The sequence below is a fragment of the Zalophus californianus genome, chromosome 14 (assembly GCF_009762305.2).
Source record: "Zalophus californianus isolate mZalCal1 chromosome 14, mZalCal1.pri.v2, whole genome shotgun sequence".
Taxonomy (NCBI): Eukaryota; Metazoa; Chordata; class Mammalia; order Carnivora; family Otariidae; genus Zalophus; species Zalophus californianus.
In genome coordinates, this window is record NC_045608.1 from 7,323,114 (window position 1) to 7,343,246 (window position 20,133).

Consider the following 20,133-nt stretch of genomic DNA (forward strand, 5'->3'; position numbering starts at 1 on the left):
ATACCTAAGTGCCCCGAGACATCCATTTGAAGGACGTGGGAGTGAAAGCCAACCGAACTGAGCCTACTTTAATAGCCTCTCTTCTTCATCTGTTGCTCTGGGGTGGGGTGAGGGTATAAATCTTAGCCATACTTTCTTTCCTGTGACTAGGCAGGACATAGAAGCCCTTCAGATGACCAATTCTCTGGGGGAGCAATTACTACTCACTGGCTTCCTGAGCAGCTTGATAATGTTCTGCTCCTGTTTTCAGCAGGGCTGCGGCCGGGGCAATGATTTGATAATAACAGACCCTGATTAAATTAAGGAGCCATTTGCTTCTGGATGATGATGTTGATAAAAAAGGGTTGATGTCCACACTCCCTGCTATTTTAAAGGTCAAAACAAAACAAAAAAAACCCAGTCTTTAACCACAAACTACAACAAAAAGCAAAATAATCAGTAACAGCATAAAGTTTGTGCTTTTTCTTCATTGTTACATGTGGGGAAGGGTCTGTTCTTTATTTGCTGAAATCCTAACTGGCCCTTTTTGCATCACGCTTGGAAGTTGAAATTGGAAGTGGGCTCATTGGGAAGGTGACCGTACAGTGTGTCTCTAAACTGCTAAACTGTCAGAATCAAGCACTCAGGAGCTCTTGGTTTTCTAAGCTCCTGTTTCTCACATACATACATGCATGCTCACACGTACATGTTTTTTAAGATAACAGCCCGTGCTGTAGTTGGACAGTCATAAGTGAAAGTCATTTGTATAATGGTTCTTCTAGTCTGAGACTCAGAGTAGGATGGGGCTCCTCAATGTGAGCTTGTTAGAAAAGGATTTGGACTGTATCCCACCCGCAGTGTTGAGAAAAGCAAGACAAGAAGGGGCATGAAAAATCCCCTAGTGTACCACTTGCTTAGCCCCTCCGAGTCAAGAGCTTTGCAGGCATCCTTAGAGCCTGTGGGCTATGGTGGTGAAACAGGCAGGGTTGCCAGTGCCCCGCCTGGCCTGGGATGGGTTGTGCGCAGCTCCCTGATTGCTCAGGGACCACGTGGAGACTGTGATCGGTCTCTAGACCACACCTAGTTGGTGAGTGCAGCTGCTGCCCCACAGCTCTGCCGAGATCGCTGGAGTACGCACACGCCTACCTCAGACACCAGACCGGGAGGGGAACCGTGGAGCTGCTGCAGCAGAGGAGTCGCGGAAACTTTGCTGAGTGAGTGAAATGGGGAGAGAAGGAAGCTAGTGGCTGGCCCTGAGGGAAGTTTGTGATTGTTGCCTTGAGATTCCGTCTGTGGGGGAAGATAGCAGGACTGGAGCAAGTGCACAGGAGCACAGTGGGGAGAGGGAAGCCCAGAATCAAATTGATACCCACCTCTTGGCACTCCTGCAATACTGGCTCCCCACAAGGGCAAGCGTGCTGGACCATAAAGCAAACATTTTTCAAACTCCGCAGGTTGTCAAGCTTTGGAGTCCAGGGAATTGCAGAGGGGCTTCAGGGAGGGCCTGCTGTCTTCTCCCACCTGAATGGGTCTCTCCTGTTCCCTTCCCAGGCAGCACCGACAGCTGGGGCTGCAGCTTGAGTGATGGGAAAAGAAAGCCTTACTCCACCAGGCCATTAGCAGCACTCACAGCATTAAAAATGCAGGAGGTGGATGGGAGGAGAGAGGGCCAGGGAGGAAGACTAATGCAGCAGCTGAGGCTGGGAAGAGACAGGCTTCTCTCTCCTCAGAACCCAGATCCAGATTAGGAGCCAAAGAATGAGGGGAACTTTTGGTTTAAAAGACTTCTATGGTGTAAATGCAAAGAGGGCGTCCAGCTGGTTGTTAGGGAGAAAATCAGTACTTTGGGCTTCCTTAGCCTTAGGACAGCGTGTTTACTCTTTTGAGGGCCAGGACCTAGCCTAGCTTCTTCCTGTGTCCACATTGCCTACAGCACTCCTAGCTCAGCAGCGCAGGCTTGGTGGGTGGGCTTCCGGGGGACCGTCCTCCTTGCGCGCTCAGGGACTCCCGAGTGCCCCTGCCCCGCAGGTCCTCGGGCCTCCCGCGCACGGCGATGCCGGCCTCGTCCACCATCCACGTGCTGCAGCTGCTGCGAGAGCTGCTGGCCTTCGTGCTCCTCAGCTACACGGTGCTCATCGGGGCGCTCCTGCTGGCCGGCTGGACCACCTACTTCCTGGTGCTGAAGTAACAGCGCCCGCAGCCCCGCCCCCCCGCCGCGCCCGCCTCGCGCCCACCCCCCCAGCCGCCAGCCCCACGGCGAGCTGCTCCGCCCCCGCGCCGGACGCGCTCGGCTCGCTGACGGAAGAGCTCTGCGCCTCGCGCCCGGGCTAGGGCTGCCTCTCGAGGCACGGCCACGCCCGGGTTGGAGTCCAAGCTCCCCTCACGACGGCCGACTCCGCTCCGCCCGCTCCTCGCCCTCAGGCCCAGGGCCCGCCCCGCCCTCAGGCCCAGGGCCCGCCCCGCCCGCGCCGAAGCTCCGGCCGTTGGGCGTTCGCCGCAGCCGTTACTGGCGTTACCCTAAGCCCCGCCCCCTCCCTCCCTCCCGTCCAATCCCGACTGCTTCTTCGGGCTGGGGTGTGGTCATGGGGCCAGGCCCGCTCAAGAAGAGGCCGCGCCCCGTTCTCCGCTCATGAAGTGGCGTCACTTCCGGCGTGTGCGTCTGGCGGCTGGCCGGCGCAGGATGGCGGCTCTGAGGAGCTGGCTGTCGCGGAGCGTAGCCTCCCTCTTCAGGTACCGCTGCGGTCGGGTACGAGGGCAGCACCGCAAGGGGGGAGGCGCCGCAAGTAGCGCCGTGGCCGGGACGGCAGCGCCGGCGTAGCCGGCGCTCGTTTCGCTCCTCGGCCGAGCAGGCCGCGGCGTCCCGCCCCTCTCAGGTCCGAGGACGTCCCGGCTCTGCCTCCCGCCTCCCGCGGCCAAACCGGGGGTTTATTTCTCTCTGACGGTTTTTCCATTATTCCACCGGCTGAACGCCAGTCCTCCTCCCTCCCCAAGCTCGGGCTGGCTTCCTGCGGCGCCTCGGCCTGCCCGCGAGTTCCCGTTGGCCCATCGCCGTCACTGGAAGGAGATGGGGGAGCGGCCCGGGCGAGCGGCGGGTTATGAGAGGAAGTTTTCCCTGCGGGCAGGAGAGGAGCTGGTCGGTCCCCGCGCGGCCCTGCTGGCTGCGGGTTCCGGGTGTGACGTAGTGGGGACCATCGGGGACACCTGGCAACCTCGGCCACAGGTCCGGAGCTAAACGCTGCGTGCAGCAGTGTTTATTTTGGCCGAAGGTTTTTAAAAAGCTTTGAGACTGCCTTTTAAACTTCCACACCTGTTACCGATGAAACTTCGAAATCACTGGGCGCGCATCCCTGTGCGGCCGAGGTTCCCGAGAGTTCGGTAGCAGTTGCCCCTTCCAGCGAGTCCGAGGCTTTCCAGTCCGACCCGCTCTCCCCCGAGCCCTGTCACCTGGAAGGCCGACCCAGCATCTTCGTGTAGGCTCCTGCTTGGCCAAGTGTGAGTTTCTAACCCCTGCCAACAAATTGAAGAGACTTACAGATTGGTAGTCACCGCCTTCCTAAATTTGACTTGTGTTTCTAGGTACAGGCAGTGTGTTCCTGTCGTGGCTAACTTTAAGAAGCGCTGCTTCTCAGACTTGATAAGACCATGGCACAGAACTGTGGCAGTTGGATTTGGTGTGACCCTGTGTGCAGTTCCTATCGCACAGGTAAAAATCCCGTAGTGTCGGTGGGTGTGTGTTAGTGTACAGTGCGGGCAGTGAACCCTCAGCTCTTCGTGTTACCCAGTGCTCCCCCACCCACGCGATGGTTTACTTTCTCCTATACCAGCCTCATCTTTTCATAGCTGAGCAAATATATTAATATTCCCATTTTTAATTGTCCCATTTGGTAGGAACAGTATGTCAAGGTGGTCAAATTGCATAAAGAGGGAGGAGAATAAGATGAGGATATTACAATCTATCAGAATAGTCTTTCATTCAACAAAAATTTATTGAGCAACTTTAATGTGCCACATGTTGGAAATGTAAGAACAAAACAGAATTCCTGCTCTCATAAAACTTGCATTCTGGGGTGGGGGCGCCTGGGTGGCTCAGTCCGGTTAAGAGTCCAACTCTTAGATGTTTTGTTTTTAACGATTTTATTTTAGAGAGCAGGGGCGGGGTGGGGGTGGGAGGAGCAGAGGGAGAGGGACAAGCAGACTCTGCACTAAGCACAGAGCCCTACCCCAGGCTCGATCCCACAACCCAGAGATCATGAACTGAGCTGAAACCAAGAGTCAGCAGCTCAACCTACTGAGACACCCAGGTGCGCCAAGCATCTGACCGTTGGTTTAGGCTCAGGTCATGATCTTAGGGTTGTGAGATCGGGCTGCATTGGCCCGGCATGGGGCTCCACCCTGGGCATGGAGCCTGCTTAAGATTCTCCCTCTCCCTCTGCCCCTCCCCCCATCTCTCTCGCTCTCGCTCAAAAAAAAAAAAAAAAAACCCACATTCTAGGGAAAAGAAAGGGGAGAAAATAAATATAAAATGCTACCTGATGAGTGCTATGTAGGAAGCAAATAGGGTAAGAATATAGGGGGACTGGGAGGGAGTTGTTTTATTTTAGATAGGAGAGTTTGGTCCAGGAGGGCTACTCTGATAAGGTGATATTTAAATTGTGATCAGAATGATCTGAAAGAATGAGCCATGGTAATATCTTGGAGAAGAGTTTGCCAGGCAGAAGGAACTCTTGAGTGCAAAGACCTAGAAGCAGGTGTGTGTACCTGATATGTTTGATGAACAGCAAAAAGGTTAATGTGGCTGGAGTGGAATGAGAAAGAGCGTAATAGACAAAACCAGAAAATTAGCTGAGACTCACACTGTCTTGTCCTTTTGAGCCATTGTAAGGCTTTGAATTTTATTCTGAAAAGGAAGCCACAGAGGAATTTAACACAGGCTGTTACCATCTCACATAAGGTTTTAAAGGTTGCGGTGTGGAACTAGGAAGACCAATGGGAGATTGTTGCTCTAGTCCAGGCTTGGAGTAGGCGGGCAACAGTGTAGGTGGGGAGAAGTGGACCAAATGTGGTCAGCACGAGTTGCTGATGGATTGAATATGGAGTATATTCCAGGGTTTTTGAAAAAGCCTAAGCGCCTGAAAGAATGGAGTTACCATTTATTGGAGTGGAGGGGAAGTAGGTTTGGGGAGGATGAAATCAAGAGTTAAGTTTTGGAAATGACAGTCTAAAATGTCTAGTAGACATCTAGGTGGAGTTATCACGTAGGTGATATGAAAGTGGTACCTTATTAAAAAGATCACTGGTTATATGCTTTCTGCGAAAGAGCTCAATAGGAAATTAGCAAACCCCATTTCGGCAGAATATTTCTGATACTTATATGTGTGTTTATCGCAACAAGATCAATTCCAGGGGCGCCTGGGTGGCTCAGTTGGTTAAGCGTCTGCCTTCAGCTCAGGTCATGATCTCAGGGTCCTGGGATCAGCCCCGCATCGGGCTATCTGCTCAGTGGGGAGCCTGCTTCTCCCTCTGCTCCTCCCCTCCCCACTTGTGTTCTCTCTCTCTTAAATAAATAAATCTTAAATGGAATTGATCTTTTAATCACAAATCTTTTCAGCATTTTCTGAGGCTTTCTCATGAGCCTGCCTCTTTTTGTTCCTCACACCAAACCTCATCTCTGCTTGTTCATAGAATTGTTAATCCTAAAACCCTTACTTGAGCACCAGGCCATTTTCTGCCACAATTAGGATAGCCTTTCTTCTTTCCTTCAAAAGAAGTTTTTGGGTTTGTCCTTTCTCAGTTCATACACTTTTCTTAAGCCCCAGTTACCTCAGTTCTGGGCCACATGACAGGAGCCTCAGGTCATTATCCTGTAGGAATGGCCGTTTCACTTCTGTTCTTCAGAACCTGCAGCAGCTCTCCATTGTGTGTTGCAGAACTAAAACCCAGCCAACTCTCCCCGTACTCCAGTCTCCTTGTTCTCTTACCTCCCTTGTGCTATCTATCTGTTGGAACCAGGCCAGATCCCTGAATGTCCCCTGCATGCAACAGATGTATCTTTTCCTCATTATTTCTTCATCCCCAGGCTGCCTGACAGCTCTCTTCCTAGCTATCTTCAGGCCCAGTCCCACCTCTTTTTAAAGCCTTTCAGAGTTTCTGGCCAACAATGATCTCCCTCTTTCTGACCACTTGTGTTGTATTTTGATATTTGATGATTACACTCTCCTGAGTCAGCAGAGCATAATGGAAAGGGTACAAAAGTTGACGAAGATGTGGTTTAAGGTCAAATACGTGACTTTTTGGGAGATAATGTAATTATTCTGGGTTTCCATCTCCTCATCTGTAAAAAAGAAGTGATAATACCTGGCCTGTCATGAGGAACAAGTGAAACGCACTGTAAAATGCATTATGGGTGGATCAGTCGGTTAAGTGTCCGACTCTTGGTTTTGGCTCAGGTTGTGATCTCAAGGTTGTGAGATCAAGCCCTGTGTTGAGATTAAAATAAAATGCATTATGAAGACATAAGTTAGAATATATCAGAATTAGCTTCCAATGAGCAGAAATAATATTCTTTTCAGTCTTCCTGTACCTTCAGTGCAAGGTATGTAATGAATACTTATTTGAATGGAAGATAAATATGGTAAGTAAAATTCTGGATTTGTTCATGTGTCAAAGATTTCTTGACTGCTACTTTCAGTAAGTGATTCTGTGGGTTTATACTCTAGCAAAAACAAGACTGCATATGATCAGAGGAATTGGTTTCTTTGTTCTGATACAATAAATGCTCTGCTGAGGAAGGAAAAGGCAGAGTCAGGGATGACCTGAAAGTAGAGCATTCCTGTAAAACCTTTCATAATTCAGCATAAAGTGAAGAATATCTTTCCAAAAGTTCATGTTATGCCACTTTGCTTTTTACAAAAGACATTTAGTACAGTAAAGGCTTTTTTTTTCTTTGTAAACTTGAAAATCCTCTCCGGACTTCTTTTGGTTATTGAAATCAGGTACTAAATACAGTCAGGTACCTTAAAAGCAAAGAGACTTAGCGCAGACTTTTAGAAAGCAGGGAATACTTGAATTTAGTTAAGGCAGCCACATTTCCTTAACTCTTGAGATAGGTACATTGGCTTTTTTTTTTTTAACATAATAGCTGAGGTCAGAGTGAAGTGTCCCCAACCCCTACCCAAGACTGTACTGTTCATTCTGCTCAGAATTGCTCTCCGCCATCCACCCATTTACTTTCTTAGACTCAGCTTATCCCTTATCAACTCTGTGAAGTCTTTTTAAGCTATTTTCATTCAACATAAAAGTGATTGTTTTCTCATGCATGTCCCTACTTGTAGCTTGTACAGACTTCTGGGTGCCTGGGTGGCTCAGTTTAGTGTCTTCCTTCGGCTCAGGAAATGATCTCAGGGTCCAGGGATCAAGCCCTGCATCAGGCTCCATGTTCAGCAGGGGGTCTGTCTCTCCCTGGTGCGTGCGCACTCTCTCCAAATAAATCTTTAAAAAAAAAAAGACACTGGGCGCCTGGGTGGCTCAGTTGTTTAAGCGACTGCCTTCGGCTCAGGTCATGATCCTGGAGTCCCGGGATCGAGTCCCGCATCGGGCTCCCTGCTCAGCAGGGAGTCTGCTTCTCCCTCTGACCCTCTTCCCTCTCGTGCTCTCTCTCTATCTCATTTTCTCTCTCAAATAAATAAATAAAAAATCTATAAAAAAATTTAAAAAAAAATAAAAAATAAAAAAAAAAGACACTTATACAGACTTCTGCCACCATCGTACTTGATTGCATTAATTTTTCAAGTTCCCTGTTAGCCCCAGCTCCTCCCCTTCCCCATCTGAAATCTTTGAGGACAGAGAATAGATCTTACATATCTTCATATCCCAAGTATCTAGCCTGTAGTAATGAATGAATCATAATTTCATCGAATTTGTTATAATTACTAGACTTTTATTTCATATAAAGAAATGCTTGGCTATTTGGAACATAGCATAAAGAATAAAAGTAGATAGAAAGCATACTTTGGAATTATTTCCATATATTGTCTTTAATAGCCAAAACAAAGCCTAAAAAGAAAACAAGCAGTTGCAATGTGAGAAGTGTTTTTCACTTGTTTCTTCAGCTGGTTCAAGCTTTAGAAGTTGAGTGAAATGTTTATGTCTTTCAGAAATTGGAGCCTCATTCTCTTAGTAATGATGCATTAATGAGGAGGGCTGTGTCTTTGGTAACAGATAGCACCTCCACCTTTCTCTCTCAGACCACATATGCATTGATTGAAGCAATCACTGAATATACTAAGGTAAGTGTCTTCTTGTTAAGTCTTGATCTTCTAAACCAGGGGTTAGCAAACTGTGGCTTGTAAACCAAATCTGTGATGCCTGTTTTTGGAGTTTTAATGGAGCGTAGCCAGGCTCATTTGTCTATATGTTGTCTAAGACTGCTTTTGTGAGTTGAATAGTTGTAACAGAGACTATAGGGCCCATAAAGCCTAAAATATTTACTCTGGACCTTTACAAAAGTTGGCTGAGCCTTTGACCTAAATCAGTGATTTTTAGATCTTTAAATACAGCAGCCCAGTAAAGACAAGAAAGCCAAGCTGATTGAGTTCAGTTATGGGTAAAGGGGTCTAGAGTCTACCACTCACAGCACCAGGGATTTCGCTGTGGAGACAGTTTGAAAACCACTTACCTGAGGTAGTAGAGAGGTATCTGGAGAATCCAAATCATTTATAGGTTTATTGTACCTTCATTTTTCAGCAGCTTTTTCCCTCCGCCTTCTGAGTTTTCCCTCTACATTGTATTCTCTATGTCTGAATTGCTAACAAGCTTTTATAAACACAGAATTTGACAAGTGGAAATACTTATGTCCTGGAATAATGCCTCTACCTCCTACAGTCATGCATTTTCAGTGAGGTGGAAGGACTGAATAGTTTGCTGTAATGGGACTCTATTTCCTTGGGGTATAAATCTCACAAATCCTAATATGCCTCACTTATTTTACTCATTTATTCTATATTTGTAGGCCGTTTATACCTTAATTTCTTTGTACCGACAATATACAAGTTTACTTGGGAAAATGAATTCACAGGAGGAAGATGAAGTGTGGCAGGTGATCATAGGAGCCAGAGTTGAGGTAAGCAAAATGTTAATAGACGTTTCTGTATGAGTGCGCCTACCTCGTTGTGGTGTCTTATAGTAACTGTTCTCTAAATCTGTTTTGAATAAGGCCATGTTAATGTGCTTATTAACCTCTTCATGTTGGCTCAAGTGCTGTGTTTAATTTACAGATGACTTCAAAACAACAAGAATACTTGAAGTTGGAAACCACTTGGCTGACTGCACTTGGTCTTTCAGAGATGGCGGCAGAAGCTGCATACCAAACTGGTAGGTTCAAGTTGTCACTCCCTAGGTGCCATCTGAGTTTTCATCTGGCTGTAAAATGAGGGATTTACATTAGTCTAAGGCCCATGTGGCTCTAACTTTGTGAGAAAATGTCCCCATTTCCACTAGCTAGGGAGTCCATATTCTAGAAAACGACACAGCTATTGCCAATTAGAATAATTGCATCTAAATCATCTTTAAGCATTTTATTCTTTTTATAACCCCATATTTATTGATAACTGGTCATACAGTGGCAGAGTTGGAGGAGACTGAAGACCACTAATCTGTATGAACCTTACTGTGTAGATGGAGAAATGGAGACCTGGAATCCTAGTCAGTGGCAAATCCAGGACAAATAATAGCTACCATTTATTTAGTACTGGTCTGTTTCACACTTGCAGTAAGTATTTTATAGAATTTTTAATTTAAGGAACTGTGAGGATTAGTATCCCCATGTTACAAATGAAGAAAATGGGGACCGAAGGGTTAAGAAATGCACTGAGACACTGGGTACAGTAAGATTCAGCTCAATGCTAAGCCTCTGCACCTTTGTATCCCAATATAGAAAATGCAGTTATTCATTCACCAGGATGTTTTCTGAACCTCTCAATCCACCCAGTGGGCTTGAGCTGAAGGTTTTTAACTAAATATATTTTGAAGAAAACTAGTTTATTCTTACCTGAACTGGTCTCAAACTGGGTAGCTCATAGAAATTTTTGTTTTCTGACTCTAAGATAACAAACTAGGGGCTCTAGTACCAAATCTTAAAAAGGATATAATTAATTAATATATATTTTTAGAAGTTAAAAAAAAAAATCTTAACTAAAGGAATCCGAGATCCTAGAAGCACAAGTGGAATGAAGAGTGAAACATTAGAAACGTGAAAGCATTATAGCAGTGCCACACCAGAGGTGGGAGCAGAGTTTCTAGGTACAGTGAACAGGAAGGTTTGCTGAGGCATTCCAGTGTGAACATTCCCAGGCAGCCTTAGATTGAGCTGGAGAAAAGGGAAAGTAAAGTGTAAGCATTATCTGGGAAAAAAGACATTTTTACAAAACTGATTAAAAGGGCTCAGTAGGGCGCCTGGGTGGCTCAGTTGGTAAGCGACTGCCTTCGGCTCAGGTCATGATCCTGGAGTCCCAGGATCGAGTCCCACATCGGGCTCCCTACTCAGCAGGGAGTCTGCTTCTCCCTCTGACCCTCTTCCCTCTCGTGCTCTCTCTCATTCTCTCTCAAATAAATAAATTAAAATCTTTAAAAAAAATAAAAAGGGCTCAATATAAAATATACAATTTTTATATACTTCCTTTATGTACTTCCTTTGTAATACTTAAACTATAAGAAGATTTACCTACAAAGGAAGTATAATCAGATATGGCTTCTGATCAACAACCCTAGATGCAAAGTGACAAATCAATAACCTAGAATTTTATATCCACCCAAATATCATTTTAGACATAAAAATACTCGGTTTACCAACCACATATGCTTTCTGAAGAAACTACTTTGTGAAGAAAAAAGTTAGGAACAACAGATGTAAGAATGAACAAAATTCAGTAAAACTTAAATTTTTTTAAATCTGTTTGGGGAAGAAGTGAAAGCATGCCAGTAGTTTTGAGAAGAGATAGACATCAGCTCAACATTAGACCTTGCTAAACAAAACTTGATAAATGAATTTAAGACAGGGAAGTTTTAAATTTTTTTTTTTAAGATTTTATTTATTTGAGAGAGAGCAGGAATGCAAGCAGGGGGAGTTGGAGAGGGAGAAGCAGGCTTCCCACAGAGCAGGGAGCCCGATGCAGGGCTCCATCCCAGGACCCTGGGATCATGACCTGAGCCGAAGGCAGACGCCCAACGACTGAGCCACCCAGATGCCCTGACAGGGAAGTTTTAAAAGAAAAAGGAACAAGTTCCAACATGAGTCATCACAATAACTATGAATATGTTCAAAAAAAAATAATCACAGCTAGGGGTGCCTCGGTGGCTCAGTTGGTTAAACATCTGCCTTCAGCTCAGGTCATGATCCCAGCATCCTGGGATCAAGCCCCACATCGGGCTTCCTGCTCAGTGGAGAGCCTGCTTCTTCTCCCTCTGCTGCTCCCCAGCTTGTGCTCTTTCTCTGGCAAATAAATAAAATCTTAAAAAAAAAAAGTTATAAAAAGCTAAACCAAACCATTATTAAAAGAAAGCTACCCCAAAAAGCTGGCAGAACAATGTCAGAATAAGGATTCAAGACTAAAAGAACATTAAGACAATTGAGAAGATATTCAGAGTAATGGTCATAAAGATATTGGACTTGAGAAAAAAGTGGATGAACTCAGAATTTCAACAAAGAGAAAATACAAAATAAAGGGTGCCTGTGTGGCACAGGTTAAGCGTCCCACTCTTGGTTTCAGCTCAGGTGGTGATCTCAGGGTCGTGAGATCGAGCCCCCCACTCAGCACAGAGTCTGCTTGAGATTCTCTCCCCCTCCCGCCCCTCCTGCTCTTGCTTTCTCTAAAACAAAGAACAACAACAAAAAAACCACCAGTCAGAGGTGAAGAATTCAACTGAAATTAAAAAAATGCACTAGAATGAATCAACAGCAGATTAGAAGATGCAGAAGAATGGGTCAGCAACCTGGAAGACAGCATGATGGAAAACAAGCTGAAGGGCAAAAATAAAAAATGAAAACAGGTTAAAGATACTCGGTGACATCAAGTATAACAACATTTGCATTATAGGGATCCCAGAAGAAAAGAGCTAGAAGGGGGCAGAAAGCTTTCCTAATCTGGGAAAGGAAACAGACATCCAGGTCCAGGAAGCAGATAGCTCTTAACAGGATGAGATCCACACCAAGACACAATTAATATTACAAAAAGTAATGATAAACCGAATCTTAGAAACAGCAAAACAGTTATATGCAAGAGATTCCCCGTAAGGGGTATTTGATAGCTGGTTTTTCAGCACAAACTTTGTAGGCCAAAAGGAAGTGGCATAATATGTTCAAAGTGCTAAAAGGAAAAAACCTACAACCAAGAATACCCAGCAAGGTTATCATTCAAAATATAAGGAGAGGTAGTTTCCCAAACAAAAGTTAAAGGAGTTCATCACCACTCAGGAAATGTTAAAATTCTGAAATTTTAACAAAGGAAAAAATTTCACAAGTAAAAGCAAATGTATTTGGTAAAAATATTATTCACTTAGAAAGCCAGTATGGTGGTTAAACCACAAAAGTAGTAAAAATCTATTATATCTACAAAAATTAGTCAAGGGATACACAAAGAGATGTAAAACATGACATCCATAAAACATGGGGAGTAAAAATGTGCTTTTAGAATGTGTTCAAACTTAAGCAACGAACTTAATATAGACTACTATGCACATAAGATGTTATATATGAACCTAGTAGTAACCACAAATCAAAAATATGTAATAGATACACAAAAAATAAACATTAAAGAAAGCCATGAAACTTGGAAGGGAAAAGAACAAAAGATGAAAGGAACAGAGAACTATAGAAACAGCCAGAAAACAATTAACAAAATGGCAGTAAGTACATACTTATCAGTAATTCCTTTAAATGTAAATGGGCTAAGTGTTCCAATCAAAAGACATAGAGTGACTGAATGGGTAAGAAAAACAAGACCCATCTATAAGCTGCCTGCAGGAGACTCACTTCAGACTTAAAGACACATATAGACTGAAAGTGAAGGGATGGAAAAAAAAATACACCATGCAAATATAAGCGAGACCGGCGGGGAGGTGGGGGGAACCAAGGTAGTGATACTTCTATCAGACAAGTAGACTAAGACTGTGTGGGGCACCTGGTTGGCTCAGTCAGTTGAGCATCTGCCTCTTGATTTTGGCTAATATGATCTCAGGGTCATGAGATCAAGCCCCATATAGGCTCCACACTAGGCATGGAGCCTGCTTAAGACTTTCTCAGGGTGCTTGGATGGCACAGTCAGTTGAGCATCTGACTGACTCTTGGTTTCAGCTCAGGTCATGATCTCAGGGTCATGAGATCGAACCCAGCGTCAGGCTCCACACTCCACTCAGAGTCTGCTTAAGATTCTCACTGCCTCACCCTCTGCCTCTCCATCCCCCACAAGCACACTCTAAAATAAATCTTTAAAAAAATTCACTCCTTCCCTCTCCCCCTCCCCGTGTGTGCATTCTCTCCCTAACCAAAAGAAAAAAAAAAGGAATCAATCCAAGACATAACAATTGTAAATATGCACCCAACATAGGAGCACCTATATATAGCAAATATTAACAGACATAAAGGGAGAAGTTGACAGTAATCCAATGATAGTAAAGGACTTCACCCCACTTATATCAAAGGATGGATGATCCAGACAGAAAACGAGGAAACAATGGCTTTGAACTGCACGTTAGACCAGATAGACCTACATTTACACACACAACATTCCAGCCCAAAACAGCAGAATACACATTCTTTTCAAGTGCACATGGAACATTCTTCAGAATAGATCATGTTAAGCGATAAACCAAGTCTAAGTTTAAAATTGAAGTCCTATCAAGTATCTTTTCCTACCACAACAAATTGAGACAAGAAATCAATTTCAAGAAAAAAACCTGGAAAAATACACAAACACATGGAGGCTAAACAACATGCTACTAAACAAGTGGGCCAACCAAGAAATCAAAGAGGAAATAAAAAAATACATGGAGAAAAATGAAAACACGATGGACTGAAATCTTTGGGACACAGCAAAAGCAGTTCTGAGGTTACAGTAATACAGGCCTACCTCAGGAAACAAAACCTTCAAAAAACCTAACCTTACACCTAAAGGAGCTAGAAAAAGAACAAACAAATCCCAAAGCTAGTAGAAGGAACAAAATGATAACGATTGGAGGAGAAATAAAGTTTTAAAAAGAGAAAAGATCAGTGAAGCCAAGGGCGCCTGGCTGGCTGTTGATCTTGGGGTTGTGAGTTCAAGCCCCAGATTGGGTGTAGAGAATTTTCAAAAAATCTTATAAAAAAAAAAAAAAGTGAAGCCAAGAGTTGGTTCTTTCAAAAGATAGAGAAATTGATAAACTTTAGCCAGACTCATCCAAAAAAAAAAAAAAAGTACTCAATTGGAACTGGAATAGAAGTACCAACAACACCACAGAGATACAAAGGTTTAAGAGTATGAATAATTATATGCCAACAAGCTGGACAATCTAGAAGAAATAATAAATTCCTAGAAACAGAAAATCTTCCAAAAGTGAATTAGGAATAGAAAATTTGAACAATTATTAGTAATGAGATGGAATAAAAAAAAAAAACCCAACAAACAAGTCCAGGGCCAGATGGCTTCACCAAATTGAATTCCCCCAAACATTTAAAAAGATACCTATTCTCAAACTACTCTGAAAGATAGAAGACAAAAGAAAATTCCCAAATTCATCCTACAAGGCTAGCATTACCCTGGCACCAAAACCAAAGACACTACAAAAAGAAGAAAACCAGGGGTGCCTGGGTGGTGCAGTTTGTTAAGCTTCCTACTCCTGGTTTCAGTTCAGGTCCTGATGTCAGAGTCACGAGATCAAGCCCCTGCATCAGGCTCGGCACTCACCAGGGAGTCTGCTTGGGATTCTGTCTCCCTTCCCCTCTGCCCCTCCGCCCCCAAGCAGCACACGTGCTCACGCTGTCTCAAGTAAATATTTAAAAGAAAACCAGAAGCCAGTACCTCTAATGAACATAGATACAAAAATCCTCAATAAGATATTAGCAAACTGGGGCGCCTGGTTGGCTCAGTTGGTTAAGCATCTGCCTTCAGCTCAGGTCATGATCCTGGGGTCCTAGGATCAAGCCCCGAGTCCAGCTTCCTGCTCAGCGGGGAGCCTGCTTCTCCCTCTCCCTTGGCCTGCTGCTCTTTGTGTTTGTGCTCACGCAAGCGCACTCTGTCAAAATCTTTTTTAAAAATATTAGCAAACTGAAATCAATAATACATTAAAAAGATCATTCACCAAGAACAAATGAGATTTATTCTAGGGATGAAAGGGTGGTTCAATATTTGCAAATCAGTGTGAGACCTCACAATAAGAGGAAGGATAAAAACCATAGGATCAATAGATGCAAAAAAAAGCCTTTGACAAAATACATCCATTCGTGTTAAAAACTCTTAATAGAGTGTGTTTAGAGGGAACATCCCCCAACATAATAAAGGCCATATATGAAAACCCCACAGCTAACATACTCAATGTTTACAAAAAAAAAAAAAAAAAATTAACAAGGGGCACCTGGGTGGCTTGGTTGAGCATCCGACTCAGTTTCAGCTTGAGTCATGGTCTAGGGGTTGTGGAATCGAGCCCTCTGTTGGGTTCCTTGCTGGGCACAGTCTGCTTTGGTATTCTCTCTCTCCTTTTCCCTCTGCCCCACCCCTGCTTGTGCACGCGTGCGCGCGCGCGCGCACACACACACACACACACACACACACACACACACACACTCTAAATAAATAAATAATAAATAAACAAAAGCTTAATAAACCAACCATTTACAATTGCACCCAAAGCAATAATACACCTGAGGGCGCCTGGGTGGCTCAGTTGGTTAAGCGACTGCCTTTGGCTCAGGTCATGATCCTGGAGTCCCAGGAATTGAGTCCCACATCGGGCTCCCTGCTCAGCAGGGAGTCTGCTTCTCCCTCTGACCCTCGTCCCTCTCGTGCTCCCTCTCATTCTCTCTCTCTCAAATAAACAAAATCTTTAAAAAAAAAAATAAAAAGCAGTAATACACCTGGGAATAAATTTGTCCAAGGAGGTGAAAGACACATATAGTGAAAACTAGGACATTGATGAAAAAAATTGAAGACATCAGAGATGTAGAGACATATCATGCTCTCATGCATTGGAATAATTATTATTGTTTAAATATCCATACTCTCCCAAACAAGCTACAGATTCAATGCAACCCTATCAAAATGCCAATAGTATTTTTCACAGAACTAGAATAATCCTAAAATTCGTATGGAACCATAAAAGACTTTGAATAGCCAAAGTAATCTTGAGAAAGTAGAACAAAGCTGGAGGTATCAAAATCCCGGATTTCAAGATATACTACAAATCCATAGTAATCAAAACGATGTGGTACTGGCACAAAAAGAGACATAAATGGAATAGGATAGAGAGCCCAGAAATGAACCCACACCTCTGTGGTCAATTGATCTACAACAGAGGAGGCAAGACTATATGATGGGGAAAAGACAGTCCCTTCAACAAATGGTGTTGGGAAAACTGGACAGCTACGTTCAAAAGAATGAAACTGGACCACTTACTTACACCATACGCAAAAAATAAACGGATTAAAGACCTAAGTGTGAGACCAGAAACCATAAAACTCCTAAAAGAAAGCATAGGCAATCTCACCGTTAACAACATCTAGGTATGGATAGGTCTCCTCAGACAAGGGAAACAAAAGCAAAAATAATTGGGACTACACCAAAATAAAAAACTTTAGCATAGCAAAAGAAGCTGTCAGCAGAACAAAAAGGCAAGCTAATGAATGGGAGAAGATACTTATAAATTATATATCTGATAAGGGGCTAATATCCAAAATACATATAGAACTTAACACCAAAAAACAATCCAGTTAAACAGGCAGAGGATCTGAATAGACATTTTTCCAAAGAAGACATACGGATGGCCAACAGACACGAGAAGATGCTCAACATCAGTAATCACCAGGGAAAGGCAAATCAAAATCACGAGATCGCACCTCACACCTGTCGGAATGGCTCCTATCAAAAAGACAAGAAATAACAAGTATTGGCCAAGATGTGGAGTAAAGGGAATGCTTGTGCACTATTAGTAGGAATGTAAATTGGTGCAGCCACTGTGGAAAACAGTATGGAGGTTCCTCAAAAAATTAAGAATAGAAATACCATATGATCCAGTAATTCCCCTACTGGGTATTTACCCAACGAAAACAAAAATATTCAAAAAGATATATGCACCTGTGTTTACTGCAGCATTATTTACAGTAACCAAGATATGGAAGCAACCCAGTGTCCATCGGTAGATGAGTGGTAAAGAAATGAATGATGTATGTATGTGAAATAAAAGGTGTAAGAAGATTTAAAGAAATAGGGGCACCTGGGTGGCTCAGTCGATTCAGCGTCCGACTCGATTTCTGCTCAGGCCATGATTTCAGGGTTGTGAGATGGAGCTCCACGTTGGGCTCTGTGCTCAGTGGGGAGTCTGGTTGGGATTCTCTTCTCTCCCTCTGCCCCTTCCCCACTCATGCGCTTGCTCACGCTCTTTAAAATAAATAAAAATCTTTAAAAAATAATTAAAAAGGCAAAATATGTTCCCTTAAAAATTTGGCAAGTATGACTTTTTAGAGGGCAAAAGTAACATCAGAAAGGGCTATTAGAGATACGGAGGGCTTTTCATTATATAAATATTACAGTCTTTATGGAAATCCCAAATTGTCCCCAAAAGTAAAGAATCCAAATAAAACCAATAACCATAAAAGTTGAAATAGTATTCAAAGATTTTGTGCCCCCAAAATGGACACTAAGTCCAACTGTTTCGTGGAGAGTCTTAGCAGATCTTCAAGAAACATAATTCCTGTTGCAGAAAGCATACCAGTGCATAGAACGTGATGGCAAGCCTTCCGACTGTTGTCACTGTATAAAGTCAGCATGGGCCCTGACCGCAAACTGCACTAGGCCAGCACTGGAACAAAACTATGGTCAGCATCGCTTATATGGATGTAAGTCAAATATAGCCATTCACCCTCAAAATACAAGACACTTCAATACTGAAAAAAAAAAACTATCAACATAACTCACTACTTGAGATCATCTGCAGTAGAGGAGGAAAGCTACGTAATATAATGGCCATGTAATGTCACCATGTGCCCCGAAGCCGTCAGTAAAATGTAGTACCCATTTATGATGTAAATCTAAGTACAGTTATGAATAGAATTTTCCTAACATGATAAAGGTTAAGTAATTCTACTTAATAATGAACTATGAGAGGCATTCCCATCAAGGTCAGCAATAAGAGGGGTGCTTACGATTCTCCACTAACTTTTAGCATTGTACTGAAGATCCTTATTAATACAGTAAGGTTGGAAAGAACCACCCAGATCTTCTATAGATGAATTGATAAATATGTGTATCTATATGAGGACATACTAGTAGCAGGTAAACAAAATGAGAGCCCAAAAACATTTTGTTTTTAAAGATTTTATTTATTTAATTGACAGAGAGAGAATACAAGCAGGGGGAGTGGGAGAGGGAGAAGCAGGCTTCCCGCTGAGCAGGGAGCCCGATGTGGGGCTCGATCCCAGGACCCTGGGATCATGACCTGAGCCGAAGGCAGTCGCTTAACCAACTGAGCCACCCAGGCGCCCCCCAAAAACATTTTTAAAGAAAAAAATTGCAAAATATGTTCAATAAGTAGTATAAATTTACATAATGACACAAAAGGTAACAGTATTTCTCTGTGCATTCCATATGTACAAAAGAGGAGAAAGATGCCGTTTCAACTTCCCGCAGAGGTTATCTCTGAAGATTGGGTTGGGTGATGAAAGAGAGCTTTGACAATTCCATTGAGCTATTAATTTGTCAAAAAGAAGTGTGTTAGTTGTGTGGTTAAATTCATAAGGTGTCCGTGCTAAGAGCTCTGTAGCTATAAAGAGGATTGTGGGGGTTGTCATTCTTAATGAGAGCTGCCGATAGCTGGAGAAAAATGCAGACCTCAGCGTGGAGGTAGGAAGTTCTCTGCTATGCAGAGAGGGAGGGCAGGGACAGACTAAGACGGAGGGGCTCAGACGCAGCCACAGGGCCCCAGGCTTTCCTCGACACCCCCCCCCCGCCTGCCCCACGCATTCCGCCCCATGCAACCTTTCAGCCTCACTGTCCCATCTTTTGGCAGGAGCAGATCAGGCCTCGATAACTGCCCGGAATCACATTCAGTTGGTGAAGTCGCAGGTACAGGAAGTGCGTCAGCTGTCCCAGAAAGCAGAGACCAAGTTGGCAGAAGCACAGACGGAGGAGCTCCGTCAGAAAACACAGGAGGAAGGGGACGAGAGGGCCGAGCCGGAGCAGGAGGCCTACCTGCGTGAGGATTGAGTGCCCGGCTGCTGCCCACGTCTGCGGGCTCTGCCTGGGGAAGGCGGGGCCGGCCCAGCCTTCCCTGCACGGAGAGGACACAGCAGGTCCTGCCCTGGCCCATCAGGCCGGAGGCAGTAGTGAGCTGGGAGCGCCTGCACCCCCCCACCCCATGGACCTGGTTCTTACCCCTGGGGCACTGCACCCTGTTTAACATTTGACCCCAGTCTGCACAGCTTCCCATGCACCCATCCTTTTACCTCTCACCCAGGGCATCTCGGCAGCCTGGCCAGAGAGAGGGGTCCTTTTTTGTCATGCCCAGACAAGTTCAGTAGCTGTTTAACTTCTGTTTCCAGTCTTACATTTTCAAATATGATTTAGTCTTTGCTCCCCCCATAGGAATGTGCATTTTTGGGGGGGGAGGGGAGCCTGTTCATAAGATTTCTTTTTAAGTGTTTCTAATGCCTTCTGTGATCTAGCCCCATTGCCTGTAAGGACAGCGAAGCCTAGGAGCCAAAAGTCCATTATCCTTAAGGAACTGAAAGTAGAGCGTTTACCTGGTGCTCAATAGGACACGTTCCAACACATGCTTGTTTCCTTCTTTCCTTCGAGTTTCTCTATTGTATCTGAAGGAGAATAATTTTTTTTTGTTTTGCACTTCAAAAAGAACATGTTTGTGTGTATATTCTGGGGCCCTGTGCAGCCTCTTTCCTTCACCTCCCAGACTGGCAGA

At 44.2% G+C, this 20,133-nt stretch overlaps 1 protein-coding gene across 2 annotated transcripts; it reads left to right on the forward strand.

The window, feature by feature from the left end:
• Positions 1–2,556: 2,556 nt before the first annotated feature.
• DIABLO (diablo IAP-binding mitochondrial protein) lies at positions 2,557–20,087 on the forward strand. 2 transcript variants are annotated; one of them, XM_027576120.2, is made up of 6 exons: positions 2,557–2,709; positions 3,556–3,682; positions 8,133–8,264; positions 8,987–9,097; positions 9,252–9,348; positions 19,225–20,087. In XM_027576120.2, the coding sequence occupies exons 1-6, from the start codon at positions 2,609–2,611 to the stop codon at positions 19,419–19,421; spliced, it is 765 nt and encodes a 254-aa protein (XP_027431921.1). In that variant the 5' UTR covers positions 2,557–2,608; the 3' UTR covers positions 19,422–20,087. The 2 variants fall into 2 exon arrangements, with proteins under 2 accessions (XP_027431921.1, XP_027431922.1); XM_027576121.2 differs by lacking the exon at positions 2,557–2,709 and adding an exon at positions 2,719–3,471.
• The last annotated feature ends 46 nt before the right edge of the window (positions 20,088–20,133 follow it).

What these genes read in the sequence shown, in the direction of transcription:
- DIABLO (XM_027576120.2), top strand. Translation starts at nt 2,609, where the DNA reads ATGAAGTGGCGTCACTTCCGGCGTGTGCGTCTGGCGGCTGGCCGGCGC. An exon ending in GTGCAGTTCCTATCGCACAG is followed by an intron (nt 3,683 to 8,132) that starts GTAAAAATCCCG and finishes TATGTCTTTCAG; the next exon opens with AAATTGGAGCCTCATTCTCT. An exon ending in CAATCACTGAATATACTAAG is followed by an intron (nt 8,265 to 8,986) that starts GTAAGTGTCTTC and finishes CTATATTTGTAG; the next exon opens with GCCGTTTATACCTTAATTTC.